Genomic DNA, 22,742 nt, shown 5'->3' on the forward strand with positions numbered 1-22,742 from the left:
TACAAGTCCCACTGGTGAGGCTTGTCCTGCGTCATCTTCTTCAGGGCCTCCTTGACGGTCTGGTTCAGCCGCTCTGCCAACCCGTCTGTTTGAGGGTGGTACGCCGAGGTGAACACCTGCCGGATCCCTAAATTCCGGCAGAGCTGACGCATGGCTGTGGCACGGAACGGGCCCCCCCGATCCGTCAAAATTTCATCTGGCAGCCCCACCATCGCGAAAAACTTGGACAGGGCCCGTACCATCCCTGGGGTCTGCATGGTCTTCAGCGGGATGACCTCGGGGAACCGCGTGGCATAGTCCACAATCACCAGGGCAAAGCGATGGCCCCGGGGTGTGCGTGGCAGCGGTCCGATGAAGTCCATTGCGATGCGTTGGAAGGGCGTCTCCATGACGGGCAGCGGGGAGAGGGGGGCCTTCGGCAGGCGGCGGGCTGCCACCCGCTGGCAGGTGGGACACGAGCGGCAGTGGGCCTTCACGTCTGCATTCACGGAGGGCCAGAAGAATTGCTCAAGAACCTTCCTCAGGGTCTTGTGGTGCCCGAGGTGCCCGGCCCAAGCATGCTCATGGGCCGTGCGGAGGACTTCCGCCCGATAGGCTGCTGGCACAAGTAGTTGGCGGACCTCCCCCTGGCCATTTGGGGCACGAGCTATGCGAACCCAGACCCCTCCTTGCTTCTCGATGCGAGGGAGCCGTTGGGACCTCCGTTCATCCCGCACTTGCTCCTCCTCACGAGCGGCTGTCTCTCGCAAGCGCTGCAAGGACTCATCTGCCCCTTGGGCATCACGGAATGGGCGGTCTGCCAGGGTTCCAGCTGGGCCTCCAGTCCGCGGTTCTGCCCCTGGCCTGGTGGAGGGACCCTCTCCCGGGTCGTTGGCCTCCTCCACTTGCAGAGCGGTGGCAACTTGTGGGTCTGTCACTTCCCCTGCCGCCTTCCGCCGAGACCCGGCGGTCCCTGGGGTGTCTCTTCCCAATTTCTTCGCTGCCTGCTGGAGGAGCCTGAAGAACCCTGGGGCATCTCTTCCCAGCAGTATTGGTACGGGTAGGTGAGCTAACTGGGCAACTTCCATTTGGTGGCGGACCCCTAGGTACTCTATCGTGATTAGGGCCGTAGGGTACGGCTGGGTGCGGCCCATCACATCCGTCACCGGGATCCAGCGGTACACTGGGGTGGCAGCTGGGAGGAGCTGGGGCCGAATTGCTGAGACTGCACTCCCAGAGTCCAACAGGGCTTGTAGGATCAGCCGGCCTATCTTCACGGTGGCGCATAGACTCTGCACCTGCTTGCCAGGCGGTGGGTTATTTTCCCAAACGAGGGCGCAAACCCTTGGCAAGGCCTCAGTGAGCACGCCGGCTTGCCTCTGCAGCTCCGCTGTCTGTGCTAGTTCTACTGGAGCGGCTGGGTAGGCTGCCTCCAGCTTTCCCCACATCCTATCCTGGCGTTCCTCCAGCCACGGTCCAAGCTCCGCTGGGGCGGCGGCCTTGGGAGGCCGCCCCTTGACTGGTGCCTGCGTTGGAACGTCTCTCCCCGTACGGGCCACCAACTTGTCAGGGCTTGCCGCCGCTGCCGCTGGGCATGGCACTGGGCGGTCTGCTCCTGACGTCACAGGGGGGCCAGGGATTCTGCAGGACCCTGCTCTGTGGAAGGAGGGGCGGTATACCTCACCCAGACTCCCTCTCAGTCCACTCGCTGGCCTGCTCAACCTGGCCTGCTTACCCTCTGCGTCCTCCTTCATCTCCTCCTTCCAGAACTCTCCTCCAAACCTCCACCCTTGCATCTTACTGCTCTCACTCCACATCATCACTCCTCACTCCCACCACCACAGGGCTCTTCCCAGCCAGCTTTTATAGGGCTTCCTTCTACTGCCCCACCCCTCTTCCAGCCTGGCCTTGGGCTGCACCAAGCAGTTGCAGCTGGGGTAGCTGATCTGGCCCCACTGACCAGCACCAGCTGTGCCTTGTTCTCTGGCTGCCCAGCCTCCCTGCCTTGGCTGATTGCTGAAGGCATGTCCAGCTGCAGTCCCCTGGCTAGCAGCCCAGCCTCCCTGGCAGAGCTGATGGCTGAAGGTGGGTCCAGCTGCGGCTCCTTGGCTGGTTGCCCAGGGCTTCCTGCAGAGTGCCTCCAATAGCCCCACCTGGAGTGGCTTGGCTTTTGGCAACTCCTGGGCCAGGCTACTATTTTCTAGCTGGGGCATGGCTTTGGGTTGTTGGGGCTGCTGCTGCTTCTCCTCCTCAGGTAAGGTCTTTGGGTGGGTGACTGCTGGGCTCCCAATCCCTCTGCCCTTGCCCCCTTCCGCCTTGCCTAGCCCCCTTTCCCTCCCTAGGGGAGTGGGACTCGCTGGCCTCTCTCTGTCTCCCCCTGCCTCCTGAGGCCCTGGGCTTTTGCCCCTTGCCCCTGGCACCGGCAGGTTCTGGCTCCATTTGCCTGTGGGAGGGGTTGACCTGCTGTCCCCCAGCTGCCCCCTCTGCCTGCCAGTCAGACCGGTTGACCTGCTGCCTGCTGGCTGCCCCCTCTGTTTGCCCGTCAGCCCGGCTGACCCGCTGTTCCCTCCTACCAAGTCTGGGGGCTGGGACCCAGACCCCGGACATACACAACACACACAAACATGGAAGTAAGCTAATGGAAGTAAGCATTAGTAAGCTAAATGAGTTAGAGCCTGAAGTGTGCTGGCCGTTTCTATGCCTTAAGCAATGTGTATGATACCCAGCAATTACACAGAAATGCACCTCATTAAACTGCAAATATGACAAAAGAGTAGCAGTATACTCCTCCAAATGCCTCAGTGAAATATTTTGTTCCTTGTGGACTGCAGTTTTATATACTAAACCCAATAATCCTCCTTATATATGGATTGATTTTATCTGTTATTTGCAGTCAAATCCTAAACACATTCATTAGAAGTATGGAGTTCAGTTGAACTTGTTTTTTGATTAAGTTTGCTTAAGACTCCAGCCATATAGCCTGACAACTGTTTTCAATTCATGCTATACTATTTTTAAAAGTTACTAGCAATTCTTTAGTTAGTTTTTGCATTACTGTACTCCAGCAAATTAAAACAACACCCAAAATACCCCTTTAATTCCAAACAGCCACTTCACTTCTTCTCTGTCCTTATATGGTTTAGAATGCTATTTGGCTAAAGTTTTAGGGACTAATGCTGTGTATAGCTCATACCAGTTGCTGTAAGTAGGCTCCTAATATGTAATTTTGTACCATTTAACAAATTATGTGGTAAACTGTATGCTTTCCTTCTATTCTGTTTTCAGATTTCTGGTTGTTTCCAGACTATAAATAATGTAAATGAAATAAAATAAAGAATAAATTAGATATCAATTGGGTGACAATATCCCAGGGTTTTTAAAATAATTTAAAAGTCACCACCAGTAGATTATTGGTGATAAGACATGTCTACAATGGGATGGATCCAGCCACTCAACAAAGCCTGAAACATTTCACCAGCCTAAGAAGTTATTTTTCAACCTGCAGCTCTTCTAATATAAGAACCTCTTGAAGAAAAGTTTAAACTTTGCTCAGCTGAATAGATGGATCCTATGCAATATCTAAAAGTGTGCCCTAAGAATGTGACATTTTTGAGTAATAGATCCACTTGTTAAGAACTTCTTAATGTAGAAAATTTAAAAAACTGTCTACAATTCTGATATTGGCATCTATAAATGTATATTATCTTTAGTATGAAATGTAGGCCTTTAAAGATCTGATAATTCCTGTAACTATGAACTCTTGCCTACAACTGTTTAGCCATGGGTTATGACACTAGGGTTTGTGGTTTAAGAAAATATCAGCTAGACCAGTGTTTCCCAACATGTGAATTGCAGCAACCAGTAACTCTGCAGGTATATATATATTTTCCTATGCAGAATATTTCTGTAGGAGAATCATCATGTGTGAAGTAGCTCCTATAAGAACCAACTCTGGTGCTTAATTTGATGCAATGCAATTTTGGAAACTAATTCCTGACCTCGGAAGCAGCATCTCCCGTGTCTTACATTAGTTGGTCTTTTTAATTCACTGCAAATGCATGTTGATTAATAAAGAATCAAGTAAGGAAGACTTATAAAAAAATCAAGTAAAACATATCCTGACTGTTAGTAGAATGAGTAATGGGGAAGAAGAATGCCACTTGCCTGGGGTTCATAGTAGATGTGATGTTGGTTGGATTCTCAAAAACATATGGTTGGCCACTGTAGAAAACTGAATGCTGGATTAGTTGGGTGTGAAGGTCATACTTTGCTTAGGGCACCAGGAAACTTTGGGCCGACCCTGGATGGGTCATTTGTACCAAGTAAATTTGGACTTCTGGACCACCCTGTCCAAAAGGCTGGTAACAATTGAGCTAGAATCACTCAAGTCCCTTGTACGAGACCAAACAGATATTTTCATATGGGTAGCCATGTCAGTCTGCTGTAACAAATATAAACAGGAATCAGCCAGGTGATTGTTGTTGTTTTTTTAGTGAACTATATACAATTATATGCATAGATGTGAAATTAGCCAGGTGATTGTTGTGGCAATAATAACAACATACTTTGCAAACCGCTCTGAGTGGGCATTAAGTTGTCCTGAAGGGCGGTATATAAACTGAAAGCTGTTGTTATTATTATTATTGATGTAGAAGTGTAGGGGGAAATTATGTAAAATGTCAAACTCTTTTACCATTCACAAGCTAACACCTGTTAATGGGGAGGGAGAGACCGATTTATTTAACTTTAAGGCTAAATAACATTATTTAAGCAGAATGCCAGTTTCTATATTATAAGTAGAACATGTAATAGTGCATGAACTAAACACTCTTTGAAAGTAAAACAAATACTGTAATGCTTAAAAAAATCAGGATGTAAAACGATTTTAAAGTGGTCAACAACTATGTAAATCCCTGATTTTAAAAGATTTCAGACCTTTTTGCATTGAGATACCTTACAGTGCAGGGAGCACATATACAAAATTACTTCCATGTTTTCAAAAAATGTAATCTGCTACCTGTCCAGAAAAAAATAGTGTTTCAATTAAAATTATAAAATTGTAAAAGATATGAATAACAATAGGTATAGGATGAGAAAAATCAAAAAGGCAAATAGTACAGTTCCAAGAACTCATTCAATCATGGTTCATCTCTATTTTTATATAAACTCCTAATTATATCCTCCTCAGTTCAAAAAATATCCTCATAATCATCATAATACAGCAAAAGCATAAAATTCACTCTTGTACAAAAAAAAATCTTCTCTTTGGATGGCTGAAACTGATTGCACCAAATCTTATTTCTGTGCATATAGGCTCTGATCCTTAAGACATTTTCAAGCAGGCTGTCTTGCAGTCTTCTCTTTAATTTGTGCTTCATCAGGTTCATTTGTCAAACTGTCCCTTCCACAGTTGCACTGCTGAAGGGCAAAGTGAGAAGAGCAAGGGCAAATAATCCAAGCTCAACAAAATCTTTATCACCCACTTCATCTGTGTGTTTAGAAACTTCTACCCAGCATTGTTCTATCTAGCTATCTTCTGTGTTTGGCCAAGAAACTGTATCCAGATTTCTCCACTGCTGTTCCAGTTTCAAGTGATCTCCTCTAGTTAAGGCCAAAAATGACAGTCGAGAATGCAGGTTTTAGAGGGTTTAGAACAACTGACGGATTAAGAGCACTTAAAGATTCAAGATGCTGTACGTCTGGGAGCAGGGAAAGCTTTATTTGGTTTACAAGCTCAACGATACAATCCCAACACTTGATTTGGGTGGCCTCTGCAATCTCGAAAGGATGTTTGGCACCTGCCAGTTACAACATGAAAATTTGCCCAAGGTTAACCTCCAAGAGGGGCAAGTAGTTCCTTGCTTCTCATGTCATAGTTCATTATGGACGACCATGTTGGAAAGACGAATTTCATAATTCTCCGTAAAAGCATCTAGTAGAGCATCACTAACTCAGTAGATCCAGAGGAGTTAGCCGTGTTAGTCTGTAGTAGCAAAATCAAAGAGTCCAGTACCACCTTTAAGACTAACCAACTTTAGACCTCTCCTTGCCTACAGACAGCCCCCCAACCTTAAACGACTTCTCACTTACAATCATGAATTGGCTAGCAGAGTCACCAGCACAGGTACCAGGCCCTGCAACAGACCCAGATGCCAGCTCTGCCCTTATATCTACCCAGGGAATACAATTACAGGACCCAATGGCATCAACTACACTGTCTCTGGCTCTTACAGCTGCTCATCCTCCAATCTGATATATGCCCTCATGTGCCAACAATGTCCATCTGCTCTGTACATTGGACAAACCAGCCAACCTCTACGCAAAAGAATAAATGGACACAAATCTGACATTAGAAATGGCAACATCCAGAAACCAGTGGGAGAACACTTCAATCTACCAGGACATTCCATCAAAGACTTAAAGGTCACTGTAGTTCAACAGAAACCTTTCAAAAACAAAATCCAATGGGAAGCTGCTGAATTGGAATTCATATGTAAATTTGACTCTGTCAAGCTGGGACTGAATAGGGACTATGAATGGTTATCTCATTATCAAAAGTAACTGATTTCCTTTAAAGAAGCAAACTGATCTCCATATCAGAAGGAGCTGTTTGCATCGACTCCGCCCTCCCCTCTCCTCCTCTATATCTGACCAGTTTCTTCTTGCCCTCCATGCGTCTGAACTGTGATTCTCGAAAGCTTATGCTACAATAAAGTTGGTTAGTGTTAAAGGTGCTACTGGACTCTTTTTGATTTTACTAACTCAGTAGTAAGTTTAATTGGATTAACAGTTTCCAAAATAATTTACTAATCCTATTCACTTCCTGGACAAGAGGCTGCAGAAAAACAAAATAAAGTCTGTTAACTGGCTCAGAGTACATTTGATAGAGCAGCTCAGCGCTGTAGTCTTTTTCATTGTCTTTTACAGACTGAATATGCAATCTCAGAGCAGGATACTGGCTAAGTATTCTGTTTATACAAGGGCTAATGGACAGCCACTGAGTGTCAGTAAACTGAAACATTTTCAATGCATTCTCTCCTACACTGATAGCAGCATACAACTCAGTGTACCTTTACTGGTGAAACCACAAATAGGTCTGAGAAATCATGTGTTCTAGGTTCAATGGAAGCATATCAAAAGCTCTCAATAAGCACAGATAGAAGGAATAACAGGTGCACTTTATAAATACTCCACAAGGGTTGAGATTGTGAAACGTTTTCAGCAGTGAATTCTTACGGCTGCATATACTTGCACTGAAGCTATCTGCAGCAATCCCAACACATTTCTTTATGTTCAGTTTATTTTCATTTAGAAATGATAAGAGGGCGTCAGTGATTAAATCCGAGTCACAAACAGTCAATGTAGTTATCCCTGCAAAGGAGGAAACAATGCATTTAAGCTTCTTGCTGAAATACCTTATCGTCAAACACAGTGGCTTTTGTGAGGATACCTCTGAGCATTCATAGATTATCAACATCTCTGGGTTGGGAAATTCCTGGAGATCTGTAGGATGAAGCCTGAGGGGAAGAGAGTTTGGGGAGGGACCTCAGAAGTGCGTAATTCCTGCTGGTTTTAAATCTTTGCAAATGTGCATGCATATTACATTGTTTACTGAAATGCCTTTGAAACTGACTGTACTGACTCACACTGTGTAATCCGGTGTAGGTTGGGAAATTCCTGGAACTCTGTAGGGAGTCAGTCGAACCAGCAGAGTGCTGATTTGCTACCCAACCACTTAGTGCCCCACTCAGTGAACAGAGACAGGGTTGTTGTTATCCCTACAAAAGGCCTGGGGCTGAGAGGAGGAGCTTACCCAAGGCCGCCTGCTGAGCTCATGGCTGTAGTGAGAGTCAGTCGAACCAGCGGGGTGCTGATTCGTAGACCAACCCCTTCACCCTGCCCTACAGCCACTCTCCAAAGCAGCCATTCCCTCCAGGGGAACTGATCTCTGTGGCCTGGAGATCAGCTGTAATTCCGGGTGATCTCCTGCCGCCCCCTGGAGGTTGGTAGCCGAGCATCTGGTACGCAGACGCCTAGAGCGGCACCGCTCTCGTGGCTTCGACATCCCCGCCGGAAGTCCCGTCGCGGCCTTTTCTCTGTGGCCTCACTGTTACGACCTCCGTCGTTGCCTCTGGGCCTGCGCAGACCGGCCCGTCTCCTCCCCTCCCCCCAGAGCGGAAGTTGTCGCGGCTGCGGGAAGGCGCCCGCTCCCCCTCCCACCTCGCAGGGCTGTGTCGGTCGGAGCTCCACAAAATGGCGAAGATCGCCAAGACCCACGAAGGTAAGCGGCGGGCGAGCCTTTCTCCCCTCCCCGAGTCCTTTTCTCCCTCAGGGGCCCGGGCGGGGGCCGCGTGAGGCGAGAGCGACGGGGAAGCTGCGGCCGGGGCTCGGCGTGGGCGGGCGGGCTAGGCCTCGGCATGGCCGGGCCTGCGTGTAATGGCGGCGCTGCGTGCGCCTTCCTCTCAGCCGCCTCTCCCCCCTCCCGTCCATTTTGTGCGCCTGAGGCCCCGCGGAGGGAGCCGCTCCGTGCCTGGGCGAGGCGCCCCGGGGGGAGCCCAGCCTGAGGCGCAGGCCCGGCGTTGGAGGGCCTCCCCCGTGCCTATTCCTCCCCCCCCCCGCCCTTAGGAAACGAAAAAAAAGGGCGCCGAGGAAATAATAAAATAGAATGAAATTAAAATAATTAATTTTTCGAAGGCAGGTTTCAGATTTGCCCTCTTTAGCGCCGGCCGTGGTGAATTTTCAGCGCGATCCTGAACAGAGTCGCTCTGCCTTGGATGGCTCTTGCTAGGGTGTCGGGGGATTGCTTGTTGCCGCTGGAGGGGGATGAAAAGGGGCCTGCGAGCTGAGCCCGGAGAGAGGAAGGCAGGAAGGGGTTCTTCGCCTGGCTGCTTGTATTCTGTGCAGGGCGGCAAGAAGTGTTTTTGCTTTCCTCTGCTCACTTGCAGGAATAAGAAGAGCACTTCACTAACCGTAGACGTCACTATGCTGCTTTTTGTTGCTTTGCATATGCGCTGCTACTACCTGTTGCTTTAAGTATGGCCCTACTGGGGAGTTGTCTAATTCCAGTCCTAGAACTGTTTATGGTGTTTCAGCATCTTTCAAGGCTTTTGTATCGTGGGTGGGGGGGGTCTCAGTTGCTTCGCTAATGAGTTAGGGGCCATAGACTTCACCACTATGTTGCCGTATGTCTTACCTGTTGCTTTAAGTATGTGCTACCTGTGCTTCATATTGTTCTAATGTCAGTCCTAGAATTGCTTATGTTCTCTTTCAGCACCTCTTCAACTCTATATTGGATTCTTGCTAATGCTATGCCTTCGTAAACTGGTGTTTATTTACCTTGTAGCATTGTTTATGAAAATGCCCTTAATATTAACTGTACTGATCTCATACTATGTAATCCGCCTTGAGTCTTGGTGAGAAAAGCAGACTATAAAGGACATAAATAAATTATATGCTGCTCTTCTAGAGGAATCAGTACTTCAGTACCCTGAAGTGGATAGCTAAGGCAAGCCTGATGCTGTCATGTCTGGGAACCTAAGCAGGGTCTGCCTTGTTTAGTAATCGGATGGGCAATCTCCAAGGAAAACCCAGGTTGCTCTACAGAGGCAGGCCATGGCAAACCACTTCTGTTAGCCTCTTGCTTTGAAAACCCCACCAGCAGTTGCCGTAAGTCAGCTGTGCGTTGATGGCACGGCACTCTCCACCAGACAGATCAGTGCCTCTCAGAGCAATGAACGAAGTCAGTGTTGTTGGCCCCGGGCTGAGAGGAGTGGCTTATCCAAGGCCACCTGCTGAGTTCATGGCAGTCACCCGATTTGAAGTCTAACCACTATATTATAGCAACTCTGGTTGAACTTTTTCTTGCTGCTCACCCACTCGCTCCTTTACCCACTTGCTCCCTTCATGTTTCTGTTCATTTTATACCAAAACCTCTGGTCTTTGCAGCAAGTGGCAGCTAATCAGTTGGGCTGTCGTGGTTTTATGAGATGTGAAAAGAGTGCCATTCTCTTCTTGCAGATGTCTCTTGTTTTTGGTATATGTTTCATATTACGTATATCCTGCTGTTCTCCTGTCATGGAATTCAAATTGGTGAAATATCCTATCCAGGCTGGACGTGCTTAGTTTCTGTGTGGCATATGGTCATGTCCCTTCCAGCTGTTCTCTGGTAACATCATAATTCTCAATTCATCTACTACCCAGATGTGACACATTAAATTAGTGCTATTTTGGAAGTTTAACAGAAAATGATATTTTTGAAAAAGTACCTAGTTTTACGATTATAAATTGTTATTTTAAATGTTTAAATTGGATGTTATTATTTACTTGTAACAGTCTGCCATGAATCAGGCAAACATTAGATTTTAATTAATTAATTTATTTTATACCCTGCTTTTCTCCCCAGTAGCGACCCAAAGCAGCTTACATTGTCCTCACAACAACCCCAGGTTGAGAGTACGTGACTGGTCCAAGGTCATCCAGCAGGATTTGACCCAGGATTTGAACCTGGGTTTCCCAGATCCTAGTCCTACACTCTTAATGAGATGCTAACAGCCAGAGCAATCGGCTCAGACCTTTGCAGACTGCAACCTACTGAGCCACAAAGAAGTGCTAAGAAGACACATACATGGCCTCAAAGTTACATGCCAGGAAGGCAATGTTACAACTTTACTAGCGCTGAGGCTTGGGTGGCAGACCAAGAAAGTCAAGGCTTCACATCCTCTCTACTACTAGTTGATCTCCTCATACTGTTGCTCCTCCCAGTGTGCATGCAGGGGGAGGCATGCCACCTTTCTGCATATGCTCCCCCTCATCAGGCCTTTTCAAAAGGCAGCAAAAAATGTCCTGTTTGGTTCTATGATCCAGCAGATAGGAATGTGTCAACCCATTGAATGGAGACCACTGAGTTTCTTGTAACAGACTTTTGCCTGTGCATCCAATTTAAAGCAGCTGTGAAGCATGAAATAGCCGTATAACTTTCATATTAGCAATTGGTTAGTATATATTTTTCTGATTTGCCAGTGGCCATAATCTGCAAGAATTAAATATTTTTGTCTCACTTCCTTGTTATTACAATGGAACCGTTACTGGGAGGAATATCCTCTGATAATTTGTCTTCACATGTGCCATTGTCTCTTTTAAAGGGGGTAAATAATAACAACTGCACTTATATACCCCTGTTCTAGACAGATTAGTGCCCCATTCAGAGTGGTGAACAAAATTAATGCATTATTATCGCCACAATGAAGCTGGGGCTGAGAGGAGCAGAAGGCCACCTACTGAATTCATGTCGGTAGTGGGAATCAAACCAGCAGAGTGCTGATTTGCAACCCAACCACTTAATCACTATACTACAGCAACTCTCTCTCTGCTCTTTAGTTGGGGGAAAACGGAAAGAAGGGTTATGATTTTTTAAATCAAAATTACGTGCTCAGGTTTAATATAGAGGCAGTGTCTCTGAACAGATTTGTAGGTGTGTATTTCTGCCTAAAAACTTTTGTTTGGAAATAGACCCAATTGATTTTAATCCTTAGGATTGCTGCCTTTTTTAGATACTCATTTGTCTTTCAGATATCCCTTTCTGTGTAATCTTGGAGTGTCATGTGTGTTCCACGTTTTTTAGAGTGTTATATACAGAGTCCTGTTTGTCAACAAATGCAACCCCCCCCCCCCCAAGATGAGAGGTCTCCAAGAGGTCTCTTGGTCTTCAGCCTGTCCCTAGACAACTATTTTGGAAGAATCTGATGCTTGTGCACAACGCTTGCCTCTCTGGGCATGCAGAGAAGAGCAGAAGGGAAGGAAGATGAGGTCGCTCAGTAGTGAAAACAGTTCCTTTTTAGCATAGGCAGACTCAGAGATTTTGTTCTTCCTCTTCCTGTCACGTGTCTCTGGTGCCTCTGGTGCCTCAGATGTCATGTTTGCCAGCTTAGTGGACCTCTACTTCCACATGGGAGGTTAAAGGTGGGTTCTGGATCTGGAAAAGTTAAAGATCTGGCCAGGAGAACGTCATATCTAAGTGCTGGAGTCACAAGTAGTGCAATTAGCAAATACTAACACAGGGCTTGTCAAATCCTTGGTTATTATGGTGCTTAGAAATTTTGTTATGGTGCTGAGTATTTTCACCAATGATTTTATTGTAACTTCTGTTAGAGTTTCTCAGTAGAAGTGCAAAGGGTTGGAAGCAACCAGTTTTTCCACTGGTGAAAAAGGGAGGAACTGGTGGTCTTCGACCGCCAAAAAGGCCATGTGTGGGATCCTGGCATCTCCATGAACAAAATGTATGTAGCTGTAATAAGAAGAATTGGCCAAGGCTGAGTGAAACAGCTGGGTGGATCCTACTCAATCTCTAGTTGTAATTTCTCATCAGAATATTTTGTTGTATGACATAAAAACAAATGTGCATGACATTCTTGTCATTGTTTTGTTTACATGTAAACATTACTTTTACACTGTTCAAAGGTGATGGACGAATTCATTTTTTACCTAGTTGCTTGCTATGCTATGGCTCCAATGTTCAATTAAATTGAACTTTTTAAAGCAGCAATGGAATTATGATAAATTGGGGAGAAGTTAGGCTACAGTCAGAGGTTAGCTTTTAGTTGTGGTAATAAATTAGGTTACCCCTATATTTATCTATATGCTACAACATTTTAATGAGAAACTCTGAGGAGTGAGGATGTCTTATGGTAGCAATAACTAGAGTCTGAAATAAGCCATTAATGAGTCTGGCTCCTAAATTTTGGAGGTGGCTCCTGGAGCCAAAGTAAATTTGTCACAGCCTTTCTTGTCCTTTGTAATAGAAGACAAGACTTTGAATGCATGCTATCTAATACGTATATAGAAAAGTCTTAGTAGAGAAGTTGAGCATCTTGCATTTAGTGGCAAAGTAATTGTGGCATCACACACTTAAGAGAGAGGATGAGAGAAAATAACCAGTACCCACTTTTGGCAGCCCCTCTGTTATAGTAAAGCACTGGATTCAAACCATCCATGAACAGTGAATTTGCGGAAGAGGTCCACATTCTTTTTTGCTATAAAGACCTCTGTGCCCTCTCCCCAAAAGTTGATGGGATGGGATGGCAGGTTGCCGCATGGAGAAGGAAGCGGGTGAAATCTTGCCTCCCAACCCATGCATTCTTGTATGAGCAAACCCCAATCTCTGTGAAACAGACCAAAAGTTGATCCAAGGTGGAGGGGTGGCTTGCTGCTTATTCCTTCTTGTTGGAGCTCCACATTCCTGAGGGTCCATCCGGAACTGCTTTTCAGAAGGGTTTAGAGTCTGAACTGGGAACATGAGGGTGGAAAACATCTGTCTTACAAATTCACTTTGCAAACTCACTCTGTGGGAGGCCTGGATCCAACCTTCGTTGCCCTCTAAATAACATTGAAGTATTTTGTACTTAGAATATAAAATTATAGTAATTGGTGTGTCTGTGTGTGTGGAATTCAAAAGTATAACTGCTTTTTCTACAAGCAGGATTGCAAATATCCAACTACCAACAGAGCCCGTTGTGTGGAAAAATACAACGGGCTCTAGAAAACTGATTTCGTGGACCCCTGTTTTGGGGGCTTGGGAGGACCATGCTGGGCCTCCCTGCCACCTCCATGGCTGCTGTGGGGCCTTGGGAGGGCCTTCTCCCTGCCGTGGCAGGCTCCTCGGGGCTTCTGGAGGGCCGTGCTGCTGCACCGGGCCTTCCATCACAGAGGTGGCCTCCTCAGGACCTTCTTGGCAAGCAGTGTTGCCAATGACTCACTTTTTATCCTCACGGATGTGCCTGAGAGTGCACCTGCGTGGGCATAAAAAGTGAGTCCTCGCCAATACGGCTTACCTTTTATATAGTAGGATACTAAAGGGAGTGAATTGCCAACTCCTGCACCCAGTGCTATCTTAGCACATTTCACTCATTCTAAAAGGAGAAGGAAAATTCACAAGAGTTTTTTAGCTTTCTCCAACATTTCCCAGTTTTTCTAATGGAAAACTGGGGGGAGAGAGTCCTCAGCTTTCGTGCTGTACATTTTATGTGAGTTAAAACCTTTTCTTTAAAGAATGGCACTCATTATAAAAGAGAAACAGAATATTTTTCCACTGTTCCCAAATTTTCTTTTTCATCATAAACAGTGAATGCTGTATGTTTTGAGTGAGTAAAATCTTGCCTTAAAGAGCATTTCACTCATTCCAGAAGAGGGGGAAGAGCAGCTAAGATGACTATAGCTCAAAAATGGAAAAGTGACTGTATACCCACCATCAGACAATGGATATCAAAGGTCTGGGATCTTTTAATTTCTGATAAAATAAAAGACCAAGTAGCTTCTTCTGAGAATTCTAATTACTGTTCGTTATTTATGGAAAGATGGCTTCCTTTCTTAAACTATATCATGGAACATCCTTTCGAAGATTATGCTATACCTAAGAAATATATAGACATTTGTCTTAATTGATTGTTGACACCTGTAAAAATGTTCTTTACTTGACTCATACTAGTTTAAAATGTTTGGAATCCTGTTACCATTGTATTATTGTTATTTTTTACATTGTTATACAAAAAACTCAGAAATAAAAAGGTATTTAAAACAGTTTTACTCATTTCAAAGAGAAAATACCACATAGGAATATTTCCATTTCCATATTGAAGAAAGTCTTCAGAAAAAAAAGATTTTTCCTCCCTAGTTTTTACAGACTTTTACATCTCTAGTGACACTGACCTTTTTATGGGGAGGGGATCACCCCAGCTGGTGACGGTGTGTTCTGAACAGCCAAAGATATATGTGAGCCCCTTTGATTACATTCTTTTAAAAAGCTGATCACTGTTTGGGAGGGAAGACTGAATTTAGCCCACTCTCTTGCCTCAAGGATTTCAGTTTTTTTTCCCTCCAGAGGCCTGTGTGCACTGCATGCAGTCTTAGCTGTTTGAGCAGAGTGGTGGATTCTCTGCATAGAGCTGGTGTCCTTATGGAGTTCTTCGTAGACAGCTTCATATATTGTGTAGAACCTGTAGCTGGATCTGGAGGCGCATGTTCAGAATTGCTGCTATTGTGAAAGCAAGCCTGTTGGTTTATTTAGAAGACTGAAATGCCACTTCTTCAGAGACCACCTCAAAGCAGCTCACAAGTAAAATATGATGAAATAATAAAACAGTTTAAAAATAATTAAAATGAGCAATCCATTAAAATCCCAGCTCTAAAAGAATTCAATTTTTCAAGTAACGAATGCCAACACAGCTGTTTTGTGAAGTCTGCAATACATATTTATGGTCTGAGAGTATAGTGGCAGTCCTCTTCTTGTGCCTTTCAACCGCAGTATACTTTGTGTGTTATCATGGATGATCTAAAAGCCATATTGCTATCAGTGAGTGGACAGCCTGGGCCTTGGCCAAAGTCCACTGAACTGTGATCAGAAGGGTGAGTTAGACTCGTGTTTTTTAGAGAATAAACTTTTGAATAGTGCGATAGCTTGCTTTTGAAATGACAGAAATTACTGGCCACCCTTCAATTCGCTGTTTCAGGCTAGATTAATTTATTGGAAAAAAGAGCTATATAGGTGTCACAAAAAAAGTAATTGTTGACCATGTTAGACTTCTGGTTGCATACTCGAAATAGTGACACACATACTGCATGAGTAAACTGTGGAATTCAGGTTTTAGGTAGTATTAATATTCAGGCACAGAGTGGTAAGCTGCAGTACTGCAGCCCAAGCTCTGCTCACGACCTGAGTTCGATCCCGGCGGAAGCTGGGTTCAGGTAGCCGGCTCAAGGTTGACTCAGCCTTCCATCTTTCCGAGGTCAGCAAAATGAGTACTCAGTTTCCTGGAGGTGAAGTGTAGATGACAGGGGAAGGCAATGGCAAACCACCCTGTAACAAAAGTCTGCCAAGAAACGTCGTGATGCGACATCCCCCATGGATCAGTAATGACTCGGTGCTTGCACAGGGTACTTTTAATATTAAAAGGAAGTATTTAAGAATTAAGGTAAAACATAACACATTCTGTGGGTGGAGGGAGGAAGAAACGGCTTAGTTTGTTGTTTATGGTAAGCAATTGTAAACTACCTTGAACAATCAGTACTGGAAAAGGCAACCAGTGATATAATTACAGAGAATGTGAACTGTATGGGGATATGAAGTACTTTACATCTGAGTTTGTTTCAGAGCATCTACTTTGAGAGAAATAAGTGTGAATTACATGGGAGCTGAAATCTTCAGTTGTATCTACAGCAGGAATAATTGTATCAGCTGGCAAGTGGGCACTCTTGCTAACATCATAGGATGTAAAGTTCTTAGCCCCATTAATACTATACTGAAAGCTGTGTTGTGGAAATGGTGGTATTTGTGGGTGCAATCCTACCAAATTCAGTGCATGATGCGTTAGGAGGGCACTTTATCTGACCTACCACAGGACTGCCAGAATATGATGCTGGGTCAGTGCAAAGTCATGTGACAATATTTCCTGCAGGAAACTAGCTATTGGTATGAGTTGTTTATAAATAGGTCTTGACATTCCGTATGCTTTAGCATGACTCACTAGAGTTCCGTTTTAATATGCCTCAGAAAGAATAAAGATGACAAAATGCTTCACACAGTATTTTTGAAATATGTAAAATATTTGCTTATCCTTTCTTACAGATATTGAAGCACAGATTCGAGAGATTCAAGGCAAAAAGGTTGCTCTTGATGAAGCTCAAGGAGTCGGTCTTGACTCCACAGGATACTACGATCAAGAGATCTATGGCGGAAGTGACAGCCGGTTTGCTGGATATGTAACTTCAATTGCCGCAACTGAATTAGAGGATGTAAGTTTTAGTGAATTGTTGTCAAAACTAAAATGTAGTTATATTGGCTATTGCAGTTACTCAGAAATGGTTTATTCTAAGTTTACACTGGAAAGAGTTTGCACGGCATGGATGTTTGCCAAATGCTGGATAGTTTGTTGTTTATATGTTTTTATTAAAATAAATTAATTCCATTGATTTTTGTGAAAGCAAGTGAAGGAGCTGCAGTCGTTGATCTGGAAGGGGAAGAACATATGCCCTGGCTTTTATGTTGGGATTGGTCTTGTCTGGAATCAGCATTTTCATATTAGCAAATATCCATGTTTGCAGAGGCAGTGCTCAAATTGTGTGGAGAGGAGGGCACACCATGCCCAGGAAGCACATTGGTGAATTTGTGTTTTGTACGATGCTTGTTTGAATCCGTTCAGGAATTGCATAGGGTGCGCTGTGCTTTCCGTAGTTTGCAATGCACATTGATACTCTGAAGCATTGTCAGTGTTACCCTGTCAAATTCAGATCGGCTGGTTGGGTGGTTTGGGCTGTATCATCCCTTTAAAATCGACATACCAGTTTTGAGTTTTAACATTGAAAACAACAATTTGATGGGGCAGTTTAAAAGCAAAAATTAACAGTTAATAAATGTTCTTATTTTTTTCCCTAGGATGATGATGACTACTCTTCAACAAGCTTGCTTGGCCAGAAGAAGCCAGGGTACCATGCCCCAGTGGCATTGCTTAATGATATACCACAGTCAACAGAACAGGTATACAAACAGAGCGTTGAGACCCTCTGCTGTTCTTGAAAGAAAGTTTTTGACCAGAGTAGGCTAAATTGTGTGGCATGTGGAATGTTGGATAATCTCATAAACTTGTGTGTAGTTGTACGTGACTGGTGGGTGGAACTTTATATCTGTGTATGTATATTACTCCAAGGAGTCACATACTTCTTAAGTTATCTTGCTCTGTAATGGTGGAACTTATTTGGATAATTAAAAGGTATTCCGAATAAGTCCTTTTCATATATAGCAGAAAACTTGAAGAATGACTTCACCAATGACAACAGCTGTGAAACATGCAAGTAAAAACTGGTGGTTGTCAGGCTGGAGAAAGAGACCTTGGAGCTGAATTGCCGTAATTGAAATCCTTCCCAAATTCAGAAAATGGTCTGCTTATTCAGTTTTGATATGATAACCTATAGGGCTCCTCTGGGTATACTGGAACTGCTAACCAAACCAAAGATTCACCCAGAGGTTTAGAATCAAGTCATGTGTATCCTATAAATTAATTTTTTATATATATATCTGGTGCCCTCCTTCCGTCTTGCAGTAGACCGTAGAAGTCACTTCAATTAACAGCTTACATGAGCAGCAATGACCTTAAAAATATATGAGATAACAGATACTTACCAGTTGCATTTCAGAATTACTCACCAGTTGGACTGTTATTTTTTACACACACACGTGTGTGCGTGTGTACGTATGTATGTGTGTATAATTTTTATAATCTATAACTATTCTTATATGAAATAGGATGTTTCATTAATAGGTATATGAATGTCGAGCTGAAGTCTGTTGTATTTTGTATATGTATTGAACACTAATAGCACTTTTTGCACTTTAAATTACTAAAAAAATATAAAATTAATGTATAGGATACATATGACTTTATTCTAAACGTCTGGGTGAATCATCGGTTTGGTTAGCGTATTCAGTTTTGATAACAAAAGATGGGGAGGATGCTGGTTTATGGCAAAAATGTCATATTTATATCTGGAGTACAACATTTGAAAATCATGCTGTGATCCATGGTAGGGTTTTTGGCGCCACTTTGTACTTACACCTGAATTTCCCCAAGAGCTTCCTCTTGAGTAACCATTCCACAATCTGTTAGCTTATTAAAAGCCCATCAGTTTGGTCAGATGTTAAAAGGGTATTTAAGAGTCTAATAGGAAAATGGAATCATTTTCCTAAAGTATTATTTTAAACAACTGTAATGGGAAGAGTGCCTTCAACATGTTGCAAATCACAGGAGAGTTTTTCCTTTAAAAAAATTACTTCAAATTCACAGTCATTTGCTTGTCGCCCTCCAGTGGCCCAGGCAGCTATTTCATCTCCAGCCCTAGAAGCAGGCATTTCGCTCTAGAGGAGGAGATGCCGCTCACTGCCTTTTTTCTCCTGCCTCCGTTGCAGTCAATACAGTATTTGCTGTGCCTCAGTCAGCTGGCTTGAGGCTAGGATCAGCTTTGTCAGCATCTCTCTTGCACTGCTTGTTCTGTAACAAGATAAATGTTCTGGTTTCAGTATGATCCATTTGCTGAACATCGTCCACAAAAGATCGCGGATCGAGAAGATGAATACAAAAATCGCAGGCGGATGATGATAATTTCCCCCGAGCGTCTTGATCCTTTTGCAGATGGTAACTTATTTTCACTTTTCCACTGGACCTTACCAGTTTGTTCCCCATAAATTATCTTTAGCCCTTTGATTTCTGTTGGCATGCTTATAAATTTAGGATTTTTTAAACGTTTACGTAGTTTATTAAAGAGTTGGTTGAAGTCATAGTTTGCCATTTTGTTCATCTTTTATAATACAAATTTTCTTTCCAGGTAGAAGGACAAGAAAATAATGAGCCATTGCCATAGAAACACAAAGGGTTAAAGGTTTCTCTTTTCTTTTTGCTTTGGGTTTATGTGTACTGTACTTCGTACAACTTGTATGCTTAGATCTTGAGAATCTTCCACCTTACTGGAAGCATTCAGTCCAACATTAAAAACTGAAAAAGAATGACTGCTTTTAACATGCTAACTGGCAGACCAGAGCAGTTGATTCTCGAAATTCTGATGTGAGGAAGTTTAGCTAAGTGAAACAAAAGCAGCTTTAATGATACTTTTTTAATACTTCAAGTCTTTTTTGATGATTTTGGAATATAGGTCAGCGAAAGGGGCAGTAGTGGGCCTGATGGAAACTTTCCTCAGGTGAGTCAGCTTGACAGGTAACTTTAGAGCACCTGTCGGTTAAAGCTCTTAATTGGTTGCAGGTTTTTGTAAATGAAGTGTCTCAGCCTGCATGGATTAATAGGGATATGGATTTTACTTGCTTAACTGTCATTGATATAAACATGTATTGTCAGAATTCACAGGCCCATACTAACTGTCCTTAATTTCTTTCCTACAGCAGTACTGCTATATGCCAGTCCTGTCTGCATTCTTAAGGGTGCAGTTCAACACATCCTGTGTAGATAATGGTGAAAAAGTATCCCAAAGGAAAGTCCTATCAAAGCTAGTGTCAGAATGACACTGCCAATTGGGCATTGATCTTCAGCATAGAGAAAAATGTATTAAGAATTTTATTTTCTCCTCCATAGTAATGCTATACTACCTGTATAGCCCATCGGCACGCTTAAAAGTAGTGCTTCCTTGATAAGTTTGTTACTCTACAGCTGGGCTTCTGTAAAAATTTTTAAAAAATGACTTTAGAATAAATTCAAGGTACAGCTTAGTATATTTAGCGATGTGGGAAAAAAAGTTTGCCTGTGAGTATCCTTGTGATGGTAAAATGTAGTATACTGCAATCAACTCACAATTTGTAATTGTACCTTCAGATGCAGCGGGGGGAGAAATTGGGTGCTCTTTAAGCGAAGCCCTTTAACATACCACCATAAAATACGGATCTGGGAATGGCTGTCCAGATACCTCAAGTGTATAAAATGGTTTTTATGATGAAACAATTTGAGTGATTATCTAGGCTTTCAATAGTTTATAGTCAGATATAGGCTTTATCAGCTTGAACAAGGTAATGTGTTGATGATAAATATCTTTCCAAAGTGTTACTAATGGTAAAGAGATAATTTTCTAGGCTTCTATTCTGCTGCTTGAAGTCAGAACTGCTGATGGAGACAAAGGCACGAAAGTGTACGTATTCCGGATTAGCAACCCAGGAACCCATCACTTCTGAAGACTCTTAATCTGTGCTGTCATTTTATCATTCTTATCTCCTTTTTTTAAAAAAAATATATTTGTTTTAAACTGTTGTAGTTATGTTTGTGTTCAAACAGGTTAAATTGATCAGCAAAGTGAATAAACGTAAGATACATGTAATCTTTTTATTAAAAAAAATTCAATCAAAACAGTTAAATTAATCCATTTTGGCATAATGTAACATTAGAGCAGGGCAATATTAAACGCTGACTTTTTCTGCGCGCCCCGTGCTTATTATGCTTCTGTCCTGTTGCTGTTCTCTTCTGCAGGAGGGAAGACACCTGACCCTAAAATGAATGCCAGAACATACATGGATGTAATGCGTGAGCAACATTTAACGAAAGAAGAGGTTGGTTATCTCCGTTTTTAAATTTGCTGGTCAGTAAGATGCATGGAATTCAAGAGACTAAGTCAAAATGGTGTTCATATCCTCTCATAGAATTAACGGTAGCAAGGAGCTCTTTCCAGTGTTGTTAGGCTCAAAACATTCCCACCATTTATATGGAAAAAAAAAACACCTTGGCATTTCTGTGAGAACATTAGAAGAGCCTGACTGGATCAGACCATCTAGTGCAGTATCCTGTTTTACGCAGTGATCCACCAGTTGCCTCAGAGGGTCATTATATCAGGAATGGATACCAAGGCCCTCCCCTGATGTTGCCGCTTAGCACCGGTATTCAGAGGTTTGCTGCCTTTGTATAGGAAGGTTCCCTTTACTCGCCATGGCTAGTAACCAGTGATGGACCTTCCTCCAGGACTCTAATTACCACTTAAAGCTATCTGAGCGTTTGGCCCTCGGTTCATTGGCTGGCAGAGAATCCGTCATTCGATAAATCCTTGATTGGGTAAAGGTGTATTTTCTTTTGTCTATCAAGATATATTTCCCATCAGCTTCATTTGGTGCCCCTCACTTCCGGGGAAGAATAAAGATGCTCCCTCTCTATCCATGCTTAATATTATAAATGTCTGCCATATCCCCCGTAGCTTTTTTATCCTTTTCTCCTGTACATTAAAAAGTTCCAGACTAGCCTTTCCTCACAAGAAAGGTACACCGACTTCTTGCTCATCTGGTTTGCCTTTCTCTGTGCTTTTTCTGGTTCTGCAATATCCGTTTTTGAGATACGGCAACCAGAACTGCACACAGTACTTCAAATGGGACTGTACAATAGCTCTATTTAAGGTGATGTTGGCTGTTCTATTATCAATCCCTTTCCTAGTAATCCCCAACATGGGGTTTGTCTTTTTCACTGCTGCTGCACACTGAAATGACATTTACATTGAGCTATCCGCTACAGCCTTAAGATCTGCTTCATTATCAGTCAGTTCAGACCCCCTCAGCATATATTTAAAGTTAGGATTTATTGTTCCAGTATGCACTACCATGTTCTTCACCTACACTAGGTTGGCCACTCATCCAGTTCAAAGAGATCTCCCTGTAACACGTACAGCAATGGACATTATTACTATAGAGATTATTAATATGATATGGAGTAAAGTACGGGCAGCCTAAAATGAGATGGCTTGACTCAATAAAAGAAGCCGTGTCCTCCAGTTTGCAGGATCTGAGCAAGTCTGTTAATGATAGGACATTTTGGAGATCTTTTCTTCATAGGGGCGCCGTAGGTCGGAGGCAACTTGACAGCACATAACACACTTGGGCGATAAAGCAATTTATAAACATTTTCCTTCAGATTCAAACATGGAGAGGGTGTAAGTCCATTAAGAATAATACTGTTCCTCATAGAATCTGGGGAAATAGAGATAATAATAGTGATTACCAGTGTGATTCCATCTCCCTATGAGGCTGTTACCCAGACAATCATTACTCAACAAGATAACATAGGTCTCTGCTGTAATCATTCAGTTCATACACATCATTGGCTTTAGTTATGCTGTGCAGCAACTTAATGTCTAACAAGATCATAATCTGATTACCCCAATTCCCCTCTGTATCTTTAATGTAAGACTCCCACTGTGGAACGTGAAAGGGGGAGTACTGTTGGGTTTTTTAGCCTGTTGTACATCCA

General features: G+C 43.5%; 2 protein-coding genes across 4 annotated transcripts in view; one reads left to right on the forward strand and one right to left on the reverse strand.

Annotated features, from left to right (window-relative positions):
- Positions 1-8,065, reverse strand: part of COQ10B (coenzyme Q10B) — a 33,686-nt gene extending 25,621 nt beyond the window's left edge. The window contains exons 1-2 of the mRNA XM_054970374.1: positions 7,793-8,065; positions 7,395-7,496 (exon numbers count right to left, since the gene is read on the reverse strand). Of these exons, the coding sequence (XP_054826349.1) occupies positions 7,395-7,496; positions 7,793-7,815 (125 nt within the window). The 5' untranslated portion in view covers positions 7,816-8,065. The remainder of the gene's footprint in view (positions 1-7,394; positions 7,497-7,792) is intronic.
- A 94-nt stretch (positions 8,066-8,159) lies between these two features.
- Positions 8,160-22,742, forward strand: part of SF3B1 (splicing factor 3b subunit 1) — a 34,099-nt gene continuing 19,516 nt past the window's right edge. The window contains exons 1-5 of one of the 3 annotated variants that reach the window (XM_054972739.1): positions 8,160-8,260; positions 16,595-16,761; positions 17,402-17,503; positions 19,040-19,154; positions 20,985-21,064. In XM_054972739.1, the coding sequence (XP_054828714.1) occupies positions 8,233-8,260; positions 16,595-16,761; positions 17,402-17,503; positions 19,040-19,154; positions 20,985-21,064 (492 nt within the window). In that variant the 5' untranslated portion in view covers positions 8,160-8,232. Of the gene's footprint in view, positions 8,261-16,594; positions 16,762-17,401; positions 17,504-19,039; positions 19,155-19,223; positions 21,065-22,742 lie in introns of those variants that run through there. The other 2 variants (XM_054972741.1, XM_054972740.1) reach the window with 2 other exon arrangements.

This window comes from Eublepharis macularius, chromosome 2, assembly GCF_028583425.1.
Source record: "Eublepharis macularius isolate TG4126 chromosome 2, MPM_Emac_v1.0, whole genome shotgun sequence".
NCBI classification, from domain to species: domain Eukaryota; kingdom Metazoa; phylum Chordata; class Lepidosauria; order Squamata; family Eublepharidae; genus Eublepharis; species Eublepharis macularius.